The following is a 21,018-nucleotide window of genomic DNA, read 5'->3' on the forward strand; positions in this document are numbered from 1 at the left end:
GAGGAGATAAGGCATGCAAAGTGATTCGCCTTTCATTTCTTATGAGTCATGTTGGTTTATTTAAACTTCTAGACAGTCAATGTTTAATATGGAGTGGAGTTTTACAACATAGAATGATGGAAAATTTTGATCATGAATATCTTCTACTTGTTGCATGCTGATGATCATTTGGTTTGATCATCATATGCACTGCCTGTTTCGATGATACAATAATACAGTCAACTTCTTATCAGAGCTAAAGATGTTTAATTAAAGAGGGTTGTTTTACACATAGCAAAAGAAGTTTCTCATTATAAATGTGTTTGCACGCCAATTTTTGTATATAAAACCGCTTTTCTAGGGAATAGTACATACAAATAATTAGCGGTATAAAAATAAAATTCCGCCCTCCAACATTCAATTTAGAAAGAATGGCCTGCATAAATTAATTTTTTTCTAAATTATAGTGCTATGCATATATTTGGTGTATACCTTGGCCCCTTTCCCTCTTCACTCAAATTGTCTGTCGGTGTGTAGGAGTTTCTGTAGAGCATTTCTCGACCATGTATAGAGAACGCTTTGAAATATGTTTGCTGGAAACTTGCACTCTGAAATCGCACGGGTCATGGGTTCAATATTAAAAGTTTATATGTGACCGCCTTTAAGCTTGTTGATATCATGCATCTGGGATCACCTGATTCAACTATTATTTTATAGTAAAAAACGCAAACATCTTATTTTCTGAAACCACAAGTTTTATTGGTTTATATTTGGTGTGTATCATCATATGGATGCCCTCCACTAAATGCATACTTAGGAAAATATTTATTCCACACTAGGTGCTATTCTCAATACCCCGCCAAAGGCAGAGGGATATCGAATGGGCGTTTTCTTTCCATCAGTCTTTACTTCTGTAAGTCGGTCATTCCGTCAATCCGTCCGTCAGGGCTATATCTCATATATCATACAATACTTCATCAGGAAACTAAGTGTATTAATAGCAGTAAGGAAAATTGCAGTGTACACAAACCATTACCTTAGTTACAAGTGCAATGCATAAACACACTACCCTACACTGTTTGCTTTTTGTTTAGGATTATACCAAGTATCAACGGATTTGCACCCGTCAATATACAAACTGTATTAGGTGGGGATATCAATTTAACTAAAAAAATTTCTTTTATGTGTATTTAGTGAACATCTAATAAGTTATCATACTTACAAGGCATATTGAAAATAATTGTTTTACAAAGTAAACATACTATAAACATACTTCATTTATTACACATACCTCACTAAGTCTGCTTAATAATCGACTCAGGAATCAACCATACATTTGTAAATTTAGTGTCAAATGCATACCAAATAACGCTTTTAATCTCCACTGGTGACATTGTCTAATATGGAGAGAATGCGATTGCGTGTTTATCAAATATATTTATGTAAAACCATAATCTTGCTAAAAATGTTTATCCGTTATTTGTGAATATGAAAATAATTGTTATGTTTTTGTGTTAAAACAAATTGGCTAAACGCAAAGATGGCTGCCGGGTGGGGAGGTCAGTTTTCCTTATTTGGCTATAGAGAAACCTTGTAAACACTCTAGAAGTCACAATTTTTGCCCAATTATCATGAAAATTGGTCAAAACATTGGTTATATTGATATCTCGGATAAGTTCGAAAATGGTCTAGATCGGTTAAAAACATGGCCACCAGTGGGCGGGGCATTTTTCTCTCTTTATATATATTGTGAAATCATGTGAACACTCTAGAAGTCACATTTTTGGCCCAATTTTCAGGAAATTTGGTCAGAACATTTGTTTCCCTGATATGAGAGTTGAATTCAAAAATGGTTCCGTTCAGTTGATTAACATGGCTGCCGAGGGGGGGGGGGCAGTTTTCTTATATTTATATAGTAAAAAAAGCTTGTGAACACTCTAGAAATCACATTTTTTGCCCAATCATCATGGAACTTGGTAAAAGATTGGTTTGTAATATATCACATAATTGATGCCATAACTATTGCCCTTAGAATGTCCAAATTTTCATTATATTATACAAAATCCTTATAAACACTCTAGAGGTCACAATTTTGTTTCAGATTTTATGAATCTTGGTCATAATATTTATTTTTGTAAGCAAAGTTTGATGTTTGGTTAGGGGGGTTAACTCAAAATGTAGGTCACCAGGTCAAAGCCTACAAAAACAAAAACACTCCATATCCAAGAGTTCTGGTTCAATAATGATGAAACTTGACCACGATGTTTGTCTGGACAATATCTAGGTCAAGTTTGACGTTTGGTAAAGATTGAATAAACCGACTCCTCTCAGGTGAGCGAACTAGGCCCATCTTGGCCCTCTTGTGTTAGTTTCTTGTCAGACTGTGACAATAAACTAGGACAAATTTATTCTGTTTAAATACCATCAATACAAATGCCTGCATTTTATGCAGTGTGTGGATTTTCAAAGAGATATGAAAGAATACTATGTAAGTATCATTGAGTACTGGAATTTGTCCGATGTGTTAAAGAAAGGATTACAGGGCGAGGCTTGCCATGAGCAACACATCATTAGCATCATTAAGTGACTAAGAAATACAACGAAGCACACAATTGGGGTATTAAAATATCTATTGCAACTGAAACTGTTTTGTAGGATAAGTTGATGACACAATTGAAGCTTTATAGAAAGTTTATAGAAAAATTAATTTAGTAAAAACGTCACGCTTACCTTAATGACATTGTTAATCCACTCCTAGATTAAGACTGTAACTAATTTGAAAATAGCTACTCAACATTTTGCCAATGTAAGTTGACATTCACATCAACAAAATGTATATAAATTTAAGAGAATTGGGTTCACCCCAGCTACAATAATGAAATGGTTGTAGTAAGTAATTGACTGCTTCAAGAGTTTTATTAAATGGTAGTTATTGTCTGTGCCATATTTTAAATGACTTAATCAATGGAACCATATAATAAAAGTAAAACAACCCACAACAGTTAGACATAATTATGAAAAGCTTTCAAGTATGTTGATTGTTTAAACAAAATATTAAGGTCACAACTTTCTCAGTAGCTGGCTCAACGACCCATCCGAAACGAATAATGAATGCATCCAACACATTTGTTGTCAATGTTATTCATTCATGTGTTTAAAACAGAAGGTGTATCACTCAGGCTTTTGCTATGTCAGTATGCAATATTCACACTAGTCAATTAGCGCAATTGCATTTAAATGGCCAAGTATTACTTCTCAGTTTTAAATGCTGTTTGAGGAAAAGTATCTAATATATTGTAATAAAATTTGTTTATGTAACAAGCTTCTGTATTATCACTATAATTATATTATCATAACATGACATGTATAAGTGCAATTAAAAATGTGGTGTGTTAAACAATCTGGTTTAAAGTGTTTATCTACAAAGCTTGTTTTTGCAGTTTAAAGTAATCAATACACTCAGTACCCAATAGTCAGGTGACAGTATACATAGTTACACTGTTTACTCCTATAATACAATCGCCATTTGACGGTAAGCTTGGTTGCTGTTCAGTTCGAAATTTCTTAATTTTCTGCGATATTTAGTGTACACACGCTTGGACATAAATATTTCAATTGATTTTAGTTTGTAAAATCTTGTTTGTTGAAAGTGAATTATCAAAATGGCGACATCTGGAATTTCAAGAAATTATGATTTGGAATATTATTGTTGTACAATCTGCGAGAAAGAACGGTCTGTGGAAATAGATGCAGATTTTTACTGTAAAAAATGTCTTAATTTCTTCTGCAGAAAATGTATAAACTCCCACAATCAGCATGGTCGGTGGTTTAAAAAAAAATCACCTTATGGAAAGGATAAAATAAGGAAGTGGCCACTGTCTAAGAAGATGGAGACTTCTCTTTTAACATGTGTCATACACAAGGTTGAACGGTTAACAATGTACTGTCCGGACCACAGTCAACTGTGCTGCTCGAGATGTGTTGAGCTTAATCACAGGTAGCTTATTATTACTTATTTTATATCAGTATAAATCATTGCATCGTATTACCTGTATGCAACAGCGGCGTTGGAAGCACATTAACATTGGGGCTGCGGAAGGGGTGGGTATTGGAGAGGGTATCCCCCTCCCGTTGGTGGGGGTCCGGCGTACCCCGGATATTTTTTTTAATTTTAGCATCAAATGGCGCATTTTGGTGCGTTGCTATTCCTGATGCCTGACCTTATATGAGTCTATTGCAGGCATTTTCTGAATGACAAAAGTTGTGACAGACAGACACACGATGGAGAAGTGATCACTGTATGTCGCAGTTTGTACTTTGTAGCAGGCGACACAACAATAGGGACCATGTGGGTTAAAATAACGTTTTTCAGGATTTTTTTGTGCCGAAATTCCGTTTTAGAAATTTAAAATTTGTTGGTTTGTTTGGAGTACACATATTGAAATGACAAAGAAAGTGGTAAAAAACACTAAATAAGTTTTAAGAATTATATAATTACTTCTAGTTATTACAATTAATTCAGGTATATTGAGGTATCTTTACTTGTGTGATAATTTAAAGGACTATTATATATCGGCACATTTGTTTCATTTCATACTTTCCTTTATATTAATAGAAAAAAGCAAAAGCTTAGATCATACCGACAATTAAAGATTCCCAGGTTTTATTACTTAATAATTAAGGGATTATCGTTATAAAAGAGACCGATTAATTACCCCCGGTAACAACATAATTGACACGTATATTTCCGCCGGCGGGTGATGACAATCAACAATACACGTGTCATAACCGCAAAAGCGTAATTACCTTGCTTCGGGGTAAAGATATTTTCAAATATACGTGTATTGAAATGATTTTTTTTAAAGGTCTTTGCCGAAATTTCATTTTGCCTTAAAAATTGGGGCGGCGGCCGCCGCCCCTGCCCCCCCAGCTCCGACGCCTCTGTGCAATTACCATCATCCATGTTAATTTGTTTGGATCATTCTATTAAGTAATATAAGTTTTCAAAATCTTTTCTTGTGTGGAATTTTTCTTGAGCTTTAATTTGTTAATTTGTGTTTGTTTGAAATAACATTTCAAAGTTCAAGCATATGGATTACAAGACAATGGCAACATTTCAGCAACAAATGTAGTATATAGTATAGCAATACCTTAAGGCTTTAATCAACCTGCCTGTATAATGTCTCATGCATATGTTCCTTTACTCTATTTATGGAGGATAGTTCACACTTGACGATTGCTTGTTGGAGCCTGCATTTTTAACCTTCTCATTGTGACCTATTCTCCGTTTTGTTTCCTTATCTGGTTTGTTGTCTGTCAACAATAATTTGCATTGAACACTATAGAGGCGCCACATGTATTGTCCAATATTCATGGAACTTTGAATTTACAGTTCGTGTAGATTAAATATAGGCTCAATAGTGCCTTTTCATCGATTTGTAGTTGGTCGCGTTAGATTGGTCGAGTAAATGTACAGACCTTGTTTTGCAAATCAGTATGTGCTAAGAAGCCTTAGCTATGCTAAGAACCGTAAATCACTATGCTAGAAACGATTACCGCTACCTGTCTGCACTGCAGACGACGAATACTATGGAGCGTCTGCTCTACTACTCAGTGAGTGTATTTACCAGCTTGTAAGACGACATTGGCCTGTCTAGTGTTTATTATTTAAATCTATACATATTGGCAGATACACCCCAGGGCGGAATTTAGTGGAAAATCTTCATAAAATTCATTCAGAACATTTTGTCCTAATGATATGTCAGCCACGTTTCAAGTCATGTGAGATAAAAACAAGGTTACATGAAAGAACAATCTTGTGAACACTCTAGAGGACAACAAAATTGCCCAGTATTTTTTATTAAACTTTTTGTCAGAATGATAAACCCAATGCATTTTAAACTGGGTTGTTTATAGGTTCAAACAAATAGTTTGTTAGATAAAATTAAAAAAAGCATGTGAACATTAAAATACCAAATTTATTGTCTTATGAAACTTAGTACCATTATCCAATTAAAATCTTAGCCAGATTGCAATCTTCCTGAAAGCTCAAGAAGAGTATCAGACATTCAGCCCAGCAACCATATTTTACAGACCAATTCAATATACATATATTATCGCTTAAACATATTTTTGGTCTATCACAGCAAACATACTTTTAAGCTCTACTGCCAAAGGCAGAAGAGCTTATGGGATGGCATGGTGTCTGTCTGTCTGTCTGTCTGTCTGTGTGTGTGTGTGTGTGTGTGTGTGTGTGTGTGTGTGTGTGTGTGTGGGCGTGCGTAAAATTTGTATTGTTTATCCGATAAAGTCCACAGTTTTCATCCGATTCTTTTAAAACTTGTTCCGTTTCTTCATATTAATGAGGACTCAAACCCTATCGATTTTCAGGTCACTGGGTCAAAGGTCAAGGTCACAGTGACTTAAAAAATAGTAAAATGGTTTCCGGATGATAACTCAAGAATGCTTAGGCCTAGGATCATGAAACTTCATAGTTACATTGATCATGACTGGCAGATGACCCCTATTAATTTTCAGGTCAAAGGTCAAGGTCACAGTGACTCAAAACAGTGAAATGGTTTCCGGATGCTAACTCAAGAATAATAAGGCCTAGGATCATGAACCTTTATAGGTACATTGATCATGACTGGCATAAGACCCCTGTTGATTTTTAGGTCACTAGTTCAAAGGTCAAGGTCACAGTGACAAAAACGTATTCACACAATGCTGCCACTACAACTGACAGCCCATATGCGGCATGTTTTATAAACAGCCCTTGTTTAAAAAGAGCAATATCGAAGCAATAAGTCCAGAATGACTTCCCCTTGAATATGAGAAAATTTTGAAATCCCGCTTATTTACGCAATTAATTACACAGTTTTCATCCAATTATTTAAATTTGCACATTATCTTTATATCAATGAGGACTTGAACCCTATTGAATATGAGCATTATCGGAGAAATAAGTACACAATTATCTCTCCTTGAATTTGAGAAAATTCTCCTTGTTTGCGCGATTAAGTACACAGTTTCCATCTTATTCTTTCCAAACTTGCACAGTGTTTAAGCAGTAGAGCGATTCAGGCCCTCATGTGCCTCTTGTTTATTTTAGTCCATATCCAGCGACATAAACTTATACAAATATTTTATGCAAATAAATACAAACTGACAATAATTTTCATGTTATTGGTAAAAAACAAATCTTTCATTTGTACGAAGCACATTACTCACATGTAAAGTCCATCTTCATGAAACTTGGTAATTACATTAAATTTTGTTCAAATGATATCAGTGGAGTTCAAAACTGGTCATGTTGGATACGAAACTAGATCACTAGGTAAAATTGAAGAAAAGAATTGTTGATATACTTGTAGATAACATTTATTTCATATTTTTTCATGACATTTGGTAAGAACATTTGTCCAAATCATATCTCAAACTAGATCATAAATGATACGTGGGTGCTGTAGGATGAACAACTAAGAACATAATATCTGTTCTGCATAAACATTACACATTTTTTTTAAATGACCACCAGATGTTGGGGCTGTTTTAATCACCAGACTAGGAAGTGCTATAATTGTAATCACCCTTTTCGGTTTAGTTCGGTGTGTTGCTGTAGTGTTAGGTGTCCGTTTTGTACCGTCTTTGTTATCACTTTTGATTCACATTGTAATATATTATCAATGAAACTTTAAACCTTTTTAGAATGTTTATCTAGACAGTATTAAGGCCAAATATGAATCTGATTCATGTGCGCGGCCGGCGCAATTAAAAAACTTCATTATTGAATACGCCTGAAATTGGTGCCAAGATTTCACATTGCAAGCAGCACAACCTTGTATATGAATTCATTACACATCATATGTTTGGCCTATAACAAAGGCTTATTAAATAAAGTAATTCCAATGTTTTTCGCACTGTCATAAACCGTATAAAAAACTGTCGTGTATGCACTGTATAAAATTCTTTAAAAAAATATTTAAAAGTTATTGGAAAAAAGCATCACTTACAGGTGTGTTTACATCCATTGACATGAATTAATGAACCCTTTAAAGTCATGTGATCCTGCTTCCTGAATATATGTCAAGGCCGAGTTCAAATTTTGTGTCATTTGTGTGTTGAAATTAGTTTACCAGATGAACAATGAGAAAATCCTTTGTGCAACTACAGAGACCACATTTCATGACTCATTCTGGAAACAACTCAGAATGTGTACCGGTAGCTTGACAATATCTCGACCAAGTCTGAAAGTGGATAATATGGGTCTAGAAACAATGTCACCATGTCAAATCTTAAAATAAATTCTTAACACTTTAGTGGGGTCGACAATAGACCACCAGTTGAAGCTTTCCACAATTCATGTCCAGGAACTCAGATTAGCCCTTAAAGAGACTGTCAACCACGACGAAGAAGATATGAAAAATTGTAAAATACCGTATGTTTTTAGCATTATAAGTTTATATTGATTAAAATAGCACGACTGGTATATTACATTACTTGAAATAAGTTGTTAAGTTTTCATATTTTTAGTATATTCGGTAATAAATTTTACTGGGTATGTCTACCAGGTAACTACCAGGCAAAAATATAAATAACGCCAGTAGATTGAACATCAACGTCACGTGGTAAACCCAGGAATGCACATTGTGCATGTGTAGTGAATTGTATATATTTTATATATAAAATTATCAATATACTTGCGTTTTTTATAGTGTGTATATCGTTATGTAACATATTTTCGCGATGTACTTTTGATTTCACATCGCGAAATTGTATTACTTAATATACTGAAAATATGAACTTTTTTCAAGTTATGTAATATACCAGTCGTGATTTTTTAATCAATATAAACTAATAATTGTAAAAAAATGCGGTATTTTTCTTCGCCGCCGTGGTTGACAGTCCCTTTAAGGGCCATGATAGCCTTCTTTATTCATGCTATGTTTTTTTATTAAATATAATATGACATGATGCCTACATTCTTTATACTCAGAAGAAAGTCAAGTGTGGGCTAATATGCGACCAATTATGATGGGAACTAAACATTTTGAAACTATTATATTCAAAGAAATGGTTTCATAAATGATAACATGTTTAAATGCAAGATCAATGTGCCATGTTGGTGCAAAAATTGCTATGTGCCTTCTCATTTCAATGTCATATGATACCTTTTTGCACTAAGGGATAAAATTATACTTTTGAAAAATCACGTGAAATTCGTCCATTGCTTTACATACGACGGTAACAAGAATTTATCTCTTGATTAAAAATTAGGAAGTCTCAATATTTGTCAATATACTTGTGATTTGTGTCGAAATGGTCGAGTGTATGTGTGTATGTGCCAGTCCATTGTTAATTTTTACAGTATTTAACAATAAGTATGAATTACCACATCATTCTTCATCTATTTATTAATGAAGCTAATGTCAATTTATGCAAGAAAGCAATAAGTAAAGAGGAATTAAGTTCTCATAATTTATAACCTTAAAAAAAAATATTATAGTAAAATAGACATAATAACGGCTTATGCAAAAACATATTTTATTGTATACTTAGAATGCCATTTCATTAGAATTATTTCAATTTGAAACACTGAAATCACTGAATGTCTTAATAAAAACACACTTTGTCCTGTGGCACTTTAATCAGTATAATAATGATGAGTTAAATATACATAACTTTATGTTATGCACATGCATTCTAGTAATGACATTATTAAAGAGTTGTAATATCATTATAATGAATAAATGCACAATTTGTTGTTCAATGCGGTTTGCATTATTTCCCAAACACACGGTAGATAGATCCATTTTTATTTAAATATTTTTATTTTAATAATAATCATTATAGTATTGCCTCTAGAAAAGTCACATGTGAATTGATGTAATATGCATTGTTATTGTGTGTGCCTAAATATGTTTTTGTTAAAATGCCCCTTTAAATTTGTATGATAATTAATATTGTTTGGGGGTAAACAGTTGGTTATTGGTCATTTGATTACTATTCAATCACTTACTGTCTCCTGTGTGGTTGTTTTTCAGACTATGCTTAGAAGTAACTCCATTATCTCAGGCTGCCAGAGGGAAGTCAACCAACTTTAAGAACCTGTCTGTCAGAATGGAAAATACTCTTTCACTTATGAAACAATGTCAGACGTATCAGGAGGACATAATGATGTCTCTTAAGGTTTCATGCAAAGAACATGAGAGGCTTATTGTGGATGGTTTGCGTGTGAATATAGTATCGTATTTACGCGAATGTGAAACCAGCACAGTTAATACAACACATGAACATATGCAATACCCAATCAGTGAAATGCGTGAGGAAATCAAATATTTATTAGCAGATTTTGAGAAAAGCACTATTAAGGAGGAGAAGAAAGAAGAGCTAAACCTGAAACAAGCTCCTCTCAAGGTTGTGAGAAACAGCTGCATTAGACTTCACTATGAATTGTTCAATCTCCATGTAGCCATACCGAAAGTACTGGATAAACCTGAACTCTCTTTTATTGCCAGTAAAAAATGTCTGGAAAATATACAACAGTCTGATATATTTATAAAAGAGAACTTTCCAATCCATGTTTTCACTGTGAATGGGAAGTCTGTGCACAATGTGAAAATGCCAAGTGATTCATTCACATGCGAGATCACAGCAGTATGTGCTCTCCCAAATGGACAGGTACTGGTTGCAGACTACGATAATAACAAAATCAAGCTTCTGAACCAGCAGTACCGTGTGGTAAGACACTTATATGTGAGGGCTAAGCAACTGGTCTGCAGACTCTATGATGGATCAATTGATAATACAGGTAAGAATAATGGTGGATTCATCCTAATAACATTTGTGATATGTACAGATATTTTCTAGCTATTTTAGGAAAAAAGAGTCTAGTCAAATTGATATTTTTAAAATTGATAAAATGGAACATTGGAAAATTTTGTTATTGACTTAATGGACCGATTTTTTCTTAACAACAAATATTCGGTCTTTTCGAAACTAAGGGAAAACAAGAGTTATCTCGCATTCAGGTAGGTATCGGGTAACAAGTAAACGAACCAAACGAAAACAAGTTATTCATCTCAGAGCTCTGAAATCGTAATATTTACTGTTCATTTTAATTTACGCATATAGTTATTTCTTTATTGATTTATATACTTATTTACTAGTTTGTATACATTAGTATTTTAATGCTGTATTGCCATATAACTTTGCAACCAAAAGCTTTTCGTCAGTAAAAGTTTAGCACCACTGATAATTAAGCTTTCTGCTTTTAAAACTGTGCCTGTTGCATTATCCAATTGATTCCCAACATTTATTACGTTCCTGTCAAGTATTTCATTGATTCATTCACCTCAGTAATGTGGGTTTATTTTAAATATTGATTGATATTCTTCTGTCACTGTCACTCTTGACTATCAGTTTCTGAAAGAAAAATTGTTTTAAAAGCAATTTCATACCAGTTAACTTAGTACATTATTTTCTTGATTTTACGATAAATACATTATGATGTTTTTTAACTGATTTTTTGGTTTAAATATCTTCTTTATAATACTGTGTGAGAGTGTTGTGATTGGTCATAGTAAGTTCAGTGTTGTGTTGTTTATTTTGAATGTCCGCTGACAAAATTAATTGATCAGGTTATTATTCGAATACAGCAGTCCTTTTAGCACTCTCTTACACTACGGTTCATTACATTCACCTTTGCCGTGGGCTCACGGACTACTTTCTACCGCACGTGACTTTTAGTCACATGATCATAGTCGCATATTCAAAATGGCCGCGCCCATCAGCTTTGCTTTATCTGATAGTATTTGAAGTTTACAACTGGGCACAGGCTATTAAATTTTATTTCATGCACATATTTAACTAAATGAACATATTGCAATATTAACAATGAGTCAAAGCTGTATATCTGTATTAGAAAATAATATAAAATTATACAGAAGCATCAATAATTAGTTGCTGCTTTGACAAGATATTGAGTGAAGGAGAAATGTTGAATATAAATATCGACCAAAGTAAACAGTCTGTAAATGTTTTACCAATGCAATGTCAGTTTGGTACACATAGACCCTGAAGATGTTTACTCAAACTAATTCTATGGTAAAATACACATCTTAAAATAAATTGCAGGCCAACATCAGTACAGTTGTTTTGTTATTGTTGTTTTAACAATATACATTTGATTGTCCCATGCTTTTCCTGACAAGGGACAACTGGAAGCATCTATCATACACTTAAAAGTTCATTCAGGAATAATGCTTAAAAATACAAAATGATTTAAGAGAAATATGACAATCTGTCAAAAAAGTACAGAATCCAACTGCACAGAATCAAATTAACCTTTACATGATATTTTAAATAAATAACAAATTGCAATACTTGTAATATCAATGCCTTTTCCCCAGCTCTTTAAGCACCTTAGTGCCTGAATCTTTAAATTATTACTTTCTCTCACCAATTTGTGTTGCTGTAATTCTTCAATATCATTAAAGACATTAAAGATTCATCAGGTTTTTAAAGGCTGATTAGTTTAAATATATATTTGTACAATTATTGCACTTTCTTAAGTACAGTAACATTTGGTTAAGTGACTAACATTAAATAAATTCAAAGGCGTAACCCAGTACCCTGTAAATCACACATATTTTCCCCTGTGCAAATTTCTGGAGAAAGACCTGCATTGCTGATACAGTAGTGCATGTCCTTGTTTTTTTTTCAATGTCAATATCAATATACAGGATATTCAGAAGGTTCAGCAATGCATTAAAGTTAACACATTTAACCAAACATTATTACATATAACTGGATTTTTTAGGTATTTTTTCGCAAGTGTAGAGGATGAGTTTAATAATAGAAAGCAATACTAGACAAACGGACGGTGGGGTGTAAATTCGAATGTCCTTAATTAATACTTTTTATGCCCCCGGATCGAATGATCGGGGGTATATTGTTTTTGGCCTGTCTGTCTGTCTGTCTTTATGTCTTTCTGTCTGTCATTCTGTCCCAAATCTTTAACCTTAGGTAAAGTTTTACAATAACTTTTGAAATATTGAACATAGCAACTTGATATTTGGCATGTATGTGTATCTCATGAAGCTGCACATTTTGAGTGGTGAAAGGTCAAGGTCATCCTTCAAGGTCAAAGGTCAAAAGTTTCAAACTTTTATATAGTAAAGTTTTGCAATAACTTTTGAAATATTGAACATAGCAACTTGATATTTGCTATGCATGTGTATCTCATTGAGCTGCACATTTTGAGTGTAGAAGGTCAAGGTCATCCTTCAGGGTCAAAGGTCAAAAATTTAAAAATTTAATATACTTAAGTTTTGCAATAACTTTTTGAATATTGAACATAGCAACTTGATATTTGGCATGCGCGCACATTTTGAGTGATAAAAGGTCAAGGTCATCCTTCAAGGTCAAAGGTAAAAAATGCAAAACTTTTTCACTATTGAATATAGCAACTTGATATTTGGCATGCAGGTGTATCTCATGGAGCTGCACATTTCGAGTGATGAAAGGTCAAGGTCATCCTTCAAGGTAAAATTTCAAATTTATGGCGTCTGTCCGTCCGAAAACTTTACCATTGGTCATAACTTTTTCAATATTGAAGATAGCAACTTGATATTTGGCATGTATGTGTATCTCGTAGAGCTGAACATTTTGAGTGGTGAAAGGTGAAGGTCATCCTTTAAGGTCAAATGTCAAAATATGGCGTCTGTCCATCCTTTAACATTGGCCATAACTTTTTTAATATTGAAGATAGCAACTTGATATTTGGCATGCATGTGTATCTCATGCAACTGCACATTTTGAGTAGTGGAAGTTCAAGGTCATCCTTCAAGATAAAAAAAAACAAAAAAAAATATTTCAAAGCGGCATTCTCATGAAGCTGCACATTTTGAGTGGTGGAAGTTCAAGGTCAAGGTCATCCTTCAAGGTCAAGGTCATTCTTCAAGGTCAAACAAAAATTCAAAGCGGCGTTATCATGAAGCTGCACATTTTGAGTGGTGGAATTTCAAGGCCAAGGTCATCCTTCAAGGTCAAGGTCATCCTTCAAGGTCAAATGTCAATTTGTTTTTATTCAAAGCAGCGTTATCATGAAGCTGCACATTTTGGGTGGTGGAAGTTCAAGATCAAGGTCATCTTTCAAGGTCATCCTTCAAGGTCAAAGGTAAAAAAATATATTTCAAAGCGGCGTTCTCATGAAGCTGCACATTTTGAGTGGTGCAAGTTCAAGGCCAAGGTCATCCTTCAAGGTCAAAGGTAAAAAAAAATCAAAGCGGCGCACTAGGGGGCATTGTGTTTCTGATGAACACATCTCTTGTTTCTTTCATACATTTGCATACTTTTCCATAAATAATAAATTTTTAAAATAAAAAGGAAAACACAACTTGAGTTTTAATGTTTAATCCCTCATGTTCAACTTTATTTATTTTTCAAAATACAGTACCATACCAATAGCATATTTTTGAGTCTCTTTTCAATCGAAACAACAATACATATACATGCACATGCAAGCACTTCAAGATAAAAATATTCTAGCATTAAAATTTGATCTAACCATTTTATCTATATGAAAGCTTTTCATAATCATGAATTCTATTATTATGAATGGGTACATACTATTGCACTGATAAATGTAAACATTGATTGAAGTGAAGTTTATATATTAAACAATAACTGTGATAATTTTCTTACTACTATTATATTGTAATAATTACATTAAACTTATTAAGATAATACATGTTTATGGTATTTTTGTTAAAAAAAAAGATTTATATTGTGAATAATTTATATATGGGGCATATTGTACCACATCCTGTTTCAGAATATCAACCTGGCTTGGAAATATAAAACTTTTAAACAAATTTCATGATACATGTACATTACATTAAGAATGGTTCTAAATGTAATCTTAGTTAATAATCAAAATTAAAGATAGCACATATATCCTAGTAAACCTGTTTCAAGGAAAGTGTAAGAAAATTTGACCTCTTTCCAGATGGGTTGACTGGAAAGTATTCTCTCTTCAAATACAAGGGCATGAATTAAGAATTCAGCAACGTTAAGCCTTTCATTTATCACAATTTATTATATCTGTAAGTGGCAATAAGACCTAGAACTGCATTTTATACATTTAGAGTTTTAAGCATTGTGAACAGAAACAATCATCAACTATTCTACATGTACATACAGGTTAGTCAATTTACTCAGAACTTGATATATAAATGACCAATAGTATGATCCCACAATGGTGGCAGTTCCAAATTAGCAGGTTACCGGTATCCATTAATAGTGATCAAGAAAATTAACTACATGTTTATTAATTGTACTCGTGTAGACAGCATAATCCGAGACAGTGACCCTGATATCCAGGGGTAAAAGATTCGAGTTCCGTATTGGCTGTACAATTGTCCCATCCTGCAACATTTGGTGCCCAATGTGGGACCATGGCACAATCTCAACAAAACCTGTTCATGGTTTGAATGGATCAGGTTTACAATGATCCCCGTGACTTAAATGCTCGAAAAAATTCCAGCTTGGCAGAGGAGAATGTTAGTGCACGAACTTAGTAATTGTCACTAAACAGAAGATGTTTTTTGGCATATCATTAGCTCAATCAGAAAAGCAAGGGGTCCCTTGTTAACATCCCGGACTGGCTGCACAATTTTCTCACCCTGTGTTATCTAAACATCAAATACCATAGTATATTTACTATGCCCAGTATTTATTATGCTTGAGCATTAATTATGTGTATATTTTTTACCACAGGAGTTTGAAATTTTATACATGAAGGTAATCTTGTGGCAAAATAATAAAAATAGACCCCTATATAGTAAGTCTATATACTATATATTAGTATATAGGGGTCTAGTTTTTATTATTTAGCCATTAGATTATTAGCTTTATGGAGAGAATTTCAAACTCCAGTGATTTTTACTGAAAAGCATTAAAAGCAAAATATTGAACAAGCACAAAAGTAACATTTCTAAAGTAATTAATAGTGCTTGGTAAGTATTAAAGGGGCCTTTTCACAGATTTTGGCATGTTTTGAAGTTTGTCATTTAAAGCTTTGTATTGATACATGTAAACATATTGGATCATTCTTCGTAGTTTCACAAAATTAAACGACAACAACAGAACTCTCCAAATTATTCAATTGTTTCGCGTTGCAACGCTTTATAATTTTCAGGTTTTTATATCGTTAAAAGATGCATATAATGGCTATATTAGACCATGGTAAATGTTTAGTATTACTGTTTCCTCACAAATATCGTAACTAAAATGAAAATTTGCGAATCTGAAACAACTTTTTTCTATTTTGTCAATTCACCAAAACGCGAAAAGATCCCTTTAAGACACATAAAATGAAGGTGATTAGCAATATTTCAGCAATACACTTGCAAATTTGTAAATGTGATATAATTATCGAATGTTACACCTTTCGTACAAACAGTCCGTTTATGTACCGGCACTTTATGTACCACTATCTGACACTGTATGTACCATATATATAATATATATAGAAAATAATATATGGTTTAATATGAATGTGTGTTATTAATTAAATTTATTTTGTTTGATATTATTTATGAATTTAGACTTATATATTGCCATATATTATATTTATTGCCAGATTGTCTAAGTGTCAGTGAGTGTCTTAGTGTAATTTATTAGCCCACGTAGTAATAAATGATTCATTATTCTTACCTGAAATTGAAGTAAATGATCAAAATACATTCTTTAGTTCTTTAATACAGACATACGGTATCCAAATTACTAAAACTTTTCTGATATCAAGAAAAAAATGATTCAATACAATGATTTGCAATGTTATAGTGGGAACAATGTTTGATTAACTCAAATTTGACTCTATCAACACTTGAGTCAAATTAAGTGGTTTACACAGGTAATTATTGCCCATTCATACTGCTATGAATGAATGGACAATAACACCTATATAATATATAGGTTTCAAAGTGGAACATTAAAGGCCTGGTACATAAAAGGACTGGTACATAAGGTGTCACATAATAACATTTTAAAAGCAGCTGTTAACAAAGACAGTAAGGTAATTTAAACATAGTTAAGACAAACATAATACTGAAGTACATTATGGCAGAAATAGCAAAGCATTTGTCACACTAAAGGAAGTAACTAGGAATAAAACATCAAACACGAGAGATTTGTGCTAATCTAGACCTTAGGTCTACACATAAATTAAGACAATTTAAAATAATAAATTAGCATGGCAAAGAGGCTTAGGCCAGCATTTTTTTTTTTGTTTCACGGGAGATTTTTCAAAAAAATTAAGTGGGCGGGGGATTAATAAAAATAAAAGCATGAAAAGTGAGTAGTCTACCAAAAAAAAAAAAAAAATAAAACTGTCTAAACCGATATATATTTTTTATTTTTGAAAATTTAAAATTCAGCCATTTTAACCGTATGTATACTCGCATTTACCTTTAAGTGTTTTATATATATCATTACACTGCTGTAGAAGCTTTTTATAATAATAGTAAACGTATTCATATATATATTTATAGGTAAAAGCACCTTTCGCAGGTATTATACTATATTGCTTCAATAGAGACTATTAAACACGCTAGGTGTGTAGTGTATTATAGTGATCGTTAAACTTTTGTTGAGTGTATATCATATGTAGGTTTATAACAAATATAGCATGCATTTGACATAAATAAAAAATACTTGAAAACTTTTTAAATTGTTTAATAGCTTTAAATAACAACCAACTTTGTAACTTTCATCCATGGGTGGAATATGAACACTAAAAATACTCTTTAATATACAACAGACTTGCTTTATATCATGATAATTTGTATCAATCATGAGAAAAAAATGAGCCACCTAACAAGAAAATGGACCTTAGGGTGATTTCGACCATTTTGGCTTCAAAAAGAGCAGTCTGATCAGGATCCAAAATGTTCAACATAATTGTCATTCAGTCAGTACTTCTAAAGATGTTAAGCGAACACTTTGGATCCTGATCAGACTGCGCTTGAATTGATCTTGAACCAAACTTTGTATGGTGAAAGTTCTAGTACATAAAATGTGAATATTTCATTTAAGAAACCGAGAGTTAAAGACTTATAAAAACATGTGCTGCATTTAATTTTATATTCAGAGAGAGTTATAGTGTTTATATATGTAAAGTGAACACAAGGGGCATGACTACAATATTTGGTGTGTAACATCGTTATGAGGTTCTCTTTGAAGTTTGTTCAAATCATGCAGAAGATTTGCCCTGCCTAGGCGTAACTGTTTTACTTATAAATTTATAAATATAAATAATATAATTATTCTCTGAAACCGTAAGGACCATTGGTTTGTTACATTGCATGCCAACCATATAGTGGTTCTTTGCTAAGTTTTCTCAAAGCATATCTCCATGGTCAAAACTGTTTGCGCTTCAGGGGTCAACTGATTTATATAGATTAATGTATTTGATAATCCCTAACAACACAGAAACCGCAAGGGTCAGGGGTTCAATATTTGGTGTAACATGTTAGTGTTTTCTTCTTCTAGGGGTGATCAAATCATACATTTGGAGTAAAAAATAACTCTTCCTTGTTTCACATGATTAATATTTACTTATATAATAAATAGCTTATACAATCTTCTTATCTCAAAAAGCATGGGTTAGGTGATAATTATTTTGTATGTGACATTGTATGGTGGTAATCTTCGTAGTTTTTGTATCATGTCAATTGGCTTCACATTAAACGTAAATTTATTTCATTGAACATTTTCTTAAGTGAAAGCTGTATAAAGAATTAAATAGTACATGTAGCAAGTATTTAAATGGTTCTAGTAGATTTACTCTGCTGACTGTATATAATTTACTCGCAATATTAATTATATATAGAAAAAACTGTTGAACTATGTTATTGTATATTTTTAGAATAGTATTTTATTTTAATAATTTCGTAAAAGACTCACAGTATTGTCAAAATAAAATGGTGTAAACTTTTGCACATAACAGTATCCAGATTAAGTTTGCAAATCCAGATTATTTGCAAACTTATTTTTTTTTATTTATTGAACAAATGTTATGAAATTTTGCATATTTGAAGGGGGCATTGAGTACATACATATAATTGAAAAAAAAGAGTAAAAATGTTTTTGGAAAGTAGAGTTATTTGATGATAAAGTTGCCATCCCCCGTTGGATCCCAACGGGGTTTTGGCTCCCCCGTTAAGAATTGCAATTTTCCAACGGGAGATTTTTCCAGACGGGAAAATTTTACCTATGTTTTACAAAAAATGTAATTTAAATATTATGCTTTGTTTTCTGTTTCAATGTTTACAAATACACATGTTTAAGTTATAATTGTAAGAAATATGTACTTTAATAAGAAAATAAAGTGTTTGTAGATTTTCTTCCCCCGTGGGGTTTTGACGGGGGATCCCGTGAAACTCCCATATCCATTAAACTCCAACGGAGTTTTCACGGGGGACCCCGGCAAACTCCCATTTAAATTAAACCCCAATGGGAGTTTGACGGGGGATCCCCGTCTAACTCCAATTTATAAAGAACTCCAATGGGAGTTTGACCAGAGAAGGGAGGGGGGATCAGACTTCAATAAACAGTTTATACCCATTGCAATATATTCTATTGTATAAAGAGTAAAAGACACCAAACTTTATTAAATAATTGATGTTTTCTTTTTAAGGTGTCAAAATCAATTTATAATTTTTGAATTTTCTTAACTCGGTACGTTACGTTGAATAAAATGTCTTTTTGAAAGAGATTAGACCCACATATTGCTATTTCTGGAAAGATGAATTTAAAACGTTCCATAATTTTGAAAGACTGTATAAATAATAAAGTGACTTATCTCGAAAATATATTACATTTACCTTTTGATAATCCAAACGTTGCTTTTATCCATTTTTGTGATGATAAATACAATCCAGAAAGACAATAACATTGGAAACATACTTATTGTAATTCGGAATTGTATTATTGTGTTGTTTATTCCCGTTTAACAGTTTTTGAAGTTTTTTGCTTGAAATTTTGGGTCCGTCTATAATGCGTATATGACTCATTTTCGCGAATATGAACGAAACGAGCGAATATGATCGAATATTTGCAATATTGATGCTTTTTCTCCAATGTTTTTATCAACAAATTACAGTTTAATGTAAAATATAATTAAGACTGTTAACATAAATAGATCAATTCTCTAGCCATTATCATGTTTCGAACTCTAAAGTCATGTTCGCGAATATGAACATTGTTTTTAGGCTACACACAACCAACAATAACCACGACGACTCCACAATACAAGGTTAACAGTCAACTCGTACCTTAGTCAACTCGCACGGTAGTCAACTCGCACGTTGTTTGGTCAACTCGAACGGACGTCAACTCGTACCTAAAATTCAACTCGCACGGTAGTGAAACTATTGATGTGTTGATGGGTTCTGAATGAGTTATTTATGCATAAACACAAATGAGAAATACTTTCAGAGTTTAGTTCAATACTTTTTATTGCAATATTTTCACAAAATAACACATTTTTTTAACAAATTGTGTTTACACCAGGTTACATTATCGGCACATTATAACAGACAGTAAAAGTACTTTTTAAAATATATTTTTTAAACTATTATTTTTATTAAAATATTTGAAACACACATTGTCAAAGCTTTATCATGTACACAAGTAGACATTCATCTATATACTTTTATTTTAATATTTATTTCATTATTTACATACAGTATCAAAGCTGTACAATATGTACACAAGTAGACATACATCTATATACTTTTATTTTAATATTTATTTCAATATTTACACACATTATCAAAGATTTACAATATGTACACTAATATTGTAATTTAATGAATAGGACATAAAGACTGATAGAACTATGAATTATTAAGAATTTAATATTTGTCATAAAACTATTAATGAAGATCCCGTTACCTATGGAAAACTTATTGCGCACACGATTATAAGTAAAAAACGTATAACAATAATGTTAACGTGAGTACAAATACGTAT

At 32.6% G+C, this 21,018-nt stretch overlaps 1 protein-coding gene across 11 annotated transcripts in view; it reads left to right on the top strand.

Annotated features, from left to right (window-relative positions):
- Nucleotides 1-3,481: 3,481 nt before the first annotated feature.
- The window catches only part of LOC127862666 (uncharacterized), an 88,620-nt gene continuing 71,083 nt past the window's right edge, over nt 3,482-21,018 (top strand). For 9 of the 11 annotated variants that reach the window (XM_052401879.1, XM_052401890.1, XM_052401900.1 and 6 more), the window contains exons 1-2: nt 3,485-3,976; nt 10,023-10,789. In XM_052401879.1, the coding sequence (XP_052257839.1) occupies nt 3,642-3,976; nt 10,023-10,789 (1,102 nt within the window). In that variant the 5' untranslated portion in view covers nt 3,485-3,641. Of the gene's footprint in view, nt 3,977-10,022; nt 10,790-21,018 lie in introns of all 11 variants that reach the window. The other 2 variants (XR_008040737.1, XM_052401959.1) reach the window with 1 other exon arrangement.

Source organism: Dreissena polymorpha, chromosome 1, assembly GCF_020536995.1.
Source record: "Dreissena polymorpha isolate Duluth1 chromosome 1, UMN_Dpol_1.0, whole genome shotgun sequence".
Classification (NCBI taxonomy): domain Eukaryota; kingdom Metazoa; phylum Mollusca; class Bivalvia; order Myida; family Dreissenidae; genus Dreissena; species Dreissena polymorpha.